Here is a 6206-nt window from a genome sequence, read left to right on the forward strand (position 1 = left end):
CATCAGTTGACACTAAATGAAAAGACATATCCAAATCTACATCACTGGTTATGCCAGGGCTTCTCTCCCGTGTTCTTTTCTTCCCCTTCTTTAACGTTTGTTTATTCTCTGTACGAACGTGTGTCCTTTCCAATTCGCTTTGCTGCTTTCTTTTCATTTTGTTTGACTGTTCCTTTTTGAGATGCGCGTTGCAAATCTTCAGTGAGTTTATTTTTGTATGGTGAGCTTGTTAGAAGAGTAGCAGAACCATCTCATCTTCCTCTAGACATGCCAGGATGAGGCACATGATGAGGCACTGGAGTTACACCCGATGGTAAGACGAGCGACGATGCACTGGAGGTGCAACCATTTGAAGAATGCGAAGACTGGTTGAACGTACCGGTGTTTCCTAAATAACTGCCTTCAAAAGTCGTTGAAGAGTGAGCAGCAGGTGATTCATGCAGGCCTAATGCTGTAGATGTCTTGGGGTCTTCTGTTGGTGATGTAGGTCTAAGTGTTCTCACGTGTGTGGAAGCCACAGTCCCTCCGTTTGCTGCTTCCTTGCTGACTTCTTCGTTTGTTTCAGCAATGTATTCATGCTCAGGAAATATATTGCGATCGCAGGGATACAGACCAGTCACTCGATATCCATTGGCTGCTACTTCCATTGTGACAGCCTTTTTGTAAGCTTCTCCAAACAATGCTGCAACTTCGTAGTGGGTAACTGCTCTGTGTTTGTTATGTTTGAGCCATGTCTCTATTGCTTGCGCATAATATGTATTCAGTGGTTGCATAAAAGCTCTGTCGTGAGGTTGCAATTTATGTGTCGTGTGTGGTGGCAAAGAACAAATGTGAACACCATTCTCGCGTGCCAATTGAAGCAACCTATCATTGCGCGTATGTGAGTAATGGCCATCCAGAATAAGAATAACTGGATTATCTTTGGAGGGTCTGACGTTCGTTAAGAACTGCTTCTGGAACCATTTAAGGAAACTATCAATTTGTATCCAGCCTGAGCTGTGGCAACGAGCGATTGTGCCATAAGGGGCACCACCCAGAAGTTCCTGCTTCATATTCTTTCTGGGATATACAATAAGGGGTGGTACAAAATGCCCTGACACCCTCATGCATGAAACCACTGTGGCTAAGGAACCACGTTCCGCGGACGAAACTGAACCAACTTGCCTTTTCCCTTTAAGAGCAATCACCTTTGTTGTTTTGTGCTGGACGATGGTAAGGCCTGTTTCGTCAACGTTGTAAATTTTTGTTGGGTCACGATGCACAATGTCAACCAGTGGTTCGTATATATCAAAAAATGCATTAACCTTTTCTTTAGTGAACCCCTTAAGTCTAGCAAGACTTGTCGGTTGATGTTTTCCTAGAGTGAGCTTTGGATTGCGAGTCATAAAGCCACGAAACCATTTAGCACCAGCTGACTAATCTTCTTCAAAAATGGATGTGGAATTGATTTCAGCGAGTTTAAAAGCTAAAAGTTTGATATCGTTGGCCGTTAAACCGAAAAGCACAGATTCCATATCTACACAATACTTCACTAATTCACTTTCCAGATTGTACCCAAGAGTTGGTTTTCGCCCTAACCTAATGGAAACTAGCTTATCTATATATTGTTCGGCACAACCCACACGGAACATGCCCTATACAGCCTTATGTGACATCATTCCAAGGTGAAAAGTGCTATTCGTAATATCGCATCCGTGCGGTATTTGGAACATATGCAGGGTGCGATATTCGGCACAAGTGGGCATGCTAACATGGCGCCTACTTCTACCAACACATTTGGTATCCACTTTGCAATATACACTTCACACTATAACTAAGTAGTTACACATACCATTTATGCACTAATTATATGATTATATTATACCTTTGACTACAGAATATATCGTTGACGACAATCTTGGAAAATATTTTGGCCTTCACCAAAATTACAACAGCTCGTGCTTTTCTTCCACCTGCACACAGCGCGGCGAAACTCCGTCTACTGGAGTAGATACCTCAGCCGATTATAGTACATGTGTTAACACCAGAGTGCAGCACTCCCCGGCCGAAATCCAACGGGGTACGGAATTAGGAAGGGGTGTGATAATCGGCACTTCTCCCCTATCTATTAAATATTTCCTCCCCTAAATATTTCATCAAAGTGGAATTTGAACGTGCACGATACCAAGTTGTATGCAAATTTTGGGTTGCTTATAATATTTGATACAACTGTTATAAAATAGGACTTGTTCTATTTCTATCCAACATTGCACAAAGAAACAAATGAAGATCGCTGTGCGATAGCACTGTAATTGAGTATTACGTGGACACGTTAGCAGTTGAAATTCTTTTGATGCATACTAACAGTATCCCGTTTTGTAAAAGTATAAAATTAAAGAATATTAGGGCTAAGTACCTCAGGTAGCCTCCCAAAATTGGTATAAATTAAGAATATTTCGTAAATTAAGAAACATTTTTCTTTCACTTTTCTTGCTTCAAATGATTCCTTATTATTTTGGTGCATGCCCAAATAATGGTGTACAGAATAATAATATGCGTGCATTTGATGCGTCTAGAATGAATTGCGTCTTATCTTATTACATATAATTATTACCTTACGAAATTTGTTCCTAGTGTCTTGGACATTGTCTCTTAAGGTAGAACTTGCACTCATGGGTGCAGATTCACTTTAGGAGGACTTCCCTTGCGGTATAAATACGCGTCGGATATAAACCATAAAAAGACTCCAGAAAACATAACTGCGTTAGGTGGGCATTAAATGCTAGGATGGTATTTAAACGAGTCAGGACAGGAGCACAACAGAAGACCCACAAGTTAGCCCAAGCTTCAGTCCCCAAGAGGAAGGGGCGTAAATGACAGGGGTGTGCGGGTTAATGGGGATAGTGCAAAAAACTCTTGGTGTTGCATTAAATTACATAGGTTAGAGAACTGTAATTGTTTCTCAGGTAAATGTTTAGTAGAAGTGCTCCAGAAATACATAAAAATGCAAAATTTACATAAAAATGCAAGATGCAAGTACTTACACCTAACATAATCTAACCTAAAGTAAACTAAACTAATCTCAACTAACATAAACTAACCTATTATTAATAGAAATAAGCGAAATTCTATCATTTTTTCGGAAATTATGCTGAACCTCTACACTAATATAATGTAACATAAACTAACCAAAACTAACCTAATGTGAACAAAAACTACCAAAATTGTAACATTTTTTAAGAAAAATAGCTGGACCCCTTCTGCTAAACATTGCCCTTTCGCATTTCTGGATTAAATTACTGGTTTCCAACACAGAAAAAAAATCCAGTATTTAATATCCTACAGAATTCTCTTTCATATGCACTTTCTCATGACGAACTATTTATTCTTAATCAGTGCCTCAAAGAAACAGAAATACTGGAAAATTAACTGAATTATACAAAATTTAAGCATCAGACTAGCAAATACAATATAAATTGATACGTATAAGATAAATAAAGAAATAAAGCATGAAAACAAGAATTATTTGGAATTAGCAATAAAGAAGAAAATGAGACAGAAGTAATTGTGAGTAGTCATTCCATTCATTTCTACAACCTTATTCATTATAGTCATTCGACAACGTATAACCACAAAACTACACACGTACATTGAAGTAATCTAAAAATTGAATCAAGATATATATATATATATATATATATATATATATATATATATATATATATATATATATATATATATATATATATAAACAAATGATCAAGGTATTCATCCTTAAGTTTGATCGTTTATACTGGTTGGAAAAGTTTTAGCCAAGTTATTTGACAAAATTATCATCAAAGAAACGTTTGATACAACATTTGATGGAAAACTATGACCGTGTTTGATCGGCTTTAGAGTATGTTTCTAAATACAATTGTAGAATATTTCTGTGTGCTGACTTTAAGGCTGTGTCCAACCCTCGGAATGCGTTGGGATTTCCCTATATAATAACATGGCATATTTCTTTCCAAAATATTATGAAAACTTTATTTTATACATTTCAAAATTCGTCCAAATGTTTGTTAGTATTAATATTGCATGTTCACTTTTACTTTTTCTTCCTAGAGTAATATTAGAGCGCGCTAATTAAAAATTAATTTTCTTCCATTTAAAAGCTGTGTAAGATAATTGCTGCATTTTGCAACAGCGCAGAACAGCAGATAGGAGGCTAAGCAGATAGGTTTCTTTCATTCTCTGTCCCCCGCTAGGTCACGTGCGCGAACTTTGGGTTGTCTCCGGAGATGAAGAAACCAATGGAATGCAGATTGACAGCAGATAAGAGCAAAGTCTGTTTTCTCTTTCTTCATAGATTTTCAAGATTCCATTGATTCTACATAAACATCTCCACGAATAGTTACCTGTAGAGGCCTATTGGAGCTAACGACGTACGAAAGTTTCAGAAAATATGTCTATGTTCCTTTCAAGTGAGGGAAATGTTTATTTTTAAAAGTAGTTTTGAACTGTATAGTGTAGAGTAAACTAGCTTATTCGTCGCATCAACTGACAAACGTTTACACAGAGATCGAAAAGGATTTATGCTGTTGTGATGTATAGCGAGCTGCAAAATAGTTAATATATGTGTAAGAAGAAAACGACCGAGAACTGTTTTTCGATATATCATATCGTTTATGCTCTATGAACATCAATATTGAAACCGGAAATAGTAGTAAATTTCTACCAGATCCGGTTTTCAATAGAGAGATAGGATTGGAGATGGTACAGTACATTTTCTAGAGACGTTGAATCAATTCCCTAAAACCGCTTGTCACTAAGTAATAAAGTTTTTCATTTATGGCCCGTAAGTGGTCCATCTCTATTACTTCCGATTTATATAGAAGATTGACGGAGCAGATGGAACCTATTCTTAGGACGCTAAATCGATTCCAGAAAACCCTTCTCGATATCTCTTGCCGCTTTTGGTGTGATACCTGTTAACAAACAGACGGACATAGCCGTTCTATTAGACTTTCGAAATCTTTGCATAGAATAGTTTGGAAGTTTAATAAACCCATGTAGAAGAAACAGTATTCATCAAATCTATTTTCGTGCAAATTAAAAATATGGGAATTTCAAAGATTCTTTTACATGTTATTATGCCCTAAAGAATAACGGGGACCGCGGTAGCTCAGTGGTAGATTGCTCACCTCTGGTGTGTATGTGCTCCCGGTTCGATCCCAGATCGCACCAAGTGGGCTTTGTGGTGGATAAACATCATGTTCGTGAGTTTTCTCATTTTCTTCCACTTTCTTCATTCCACCATTTCATTTAATCTCATCATCACCGTCTCCTTTAGCTTAGTCGGCATAATCGTGGAACGTAAAACACAAAGATTTCACTTCATTTCTAAATAATAACCTAATGCTTTCTACAGTGTTCTGTTCTTGGCTAATGCCCTAATAATAGCACCAGATTGATGAAACACTTGCAGATTGATATGCCACAAAATCGATTATTATTCATGTCAAAAAAATGTTGCACCAACATCTGCCAGGTAATCACTACAAGCAAGAATCTATCTATTTCGTTCAAATATTGTTCCCTATGAGAAGAGACAAGAAGTAAGGTTTTCTCGTCTCGTCTCCTAAATTTAATAGGTCTCGTGACGTTCCGATCCTCGAAGACTTCTTTCGCTCTTGTCTCGACATTTTCTTGTTCTGTTTTGGTAATTTATGTTTTTAAGAAGTTATGCCCTAATTTTTCTTGATTTCATCTGGAAGTATCACAACCGTTCCTCGTCACGATTGGTCCACGAATAATGTGGTATAATAACATTTAAACCATACTTATTATTGGTCTAAATTGTGTAACGACTTGCATATTTTAAACGTAGATAAATGCTCTTCATTGCTTTCGTATCATCATTTTACCAATTTGTAGGTTTTTACATATGAATCATGTAATACTAAAACAGTGTTTGAGATCAAAACTTTGGTGAATCAGTGCAGCCCACGGGGCTCGAGAAATTTCTCGTCTCGAAAACGAGACGATAATAATTGTATTTCTTGCGCCGTCTCGAATTTCAAAAGATACTTTTCGTGTGGTTCTCGAGATTGTAATCGATGAATTTCTAGTCTTGTGGCCAACAAACGTTCAGAATGGAATGAACTGGTGGACTTGCGCGGGGGTGCGTCTGTAGGGAGCAGGTGCGTTAGCAACGGTGGGTATGCGCGTAAACTAGAAGTTTA

The 6206-nt window shown here is 37.5% G+C and overlaps 1 protein-coding gene across 1 annotated transcript; it reads right to left on the reverse strand.

Moving 5' to 3' along the window:
- Positions 1-251: 251 nt before the first annotated feature.
- On the reverse strand, positions 252-1385 carry LOC145685011 (uncharacterized). The gene has a single exon (XM_081757351.1). It carries the CDS (start codon positions 1383-1385, stop codon positions 252-254), a length of 1134 nt encoding a protein of 377 aa, XP_081613477.1.
- Between the last annotated feature and the right edge of the window lie 4821 nt (positions 1386-6206).

The sequence above is a fragment of the Thermobia domestica genome, chromosome 5, assembly GCF_964235325.1.
Source record: "Thermobia domestica chromosome 5, izTheDome1.hap1.1, whole genome shotgun sequence".
NCBI classification, from domain to species: Eukaryota; Metazoa; Arthropoda; class Insecta; order Zygentoma; family Lepismatidae; genus Thermobia; species Thermobia domestica.

What these genes read in the sequence shown, in the direction of transcription:
- LOC145685011 (XM_081757351.1), bottom strand. Translation starts at nt 1,385, where the DNA reads ATGACTCGCAATCCAAAGCTCACTCTAGGAAAACATCAACCGACAAGT.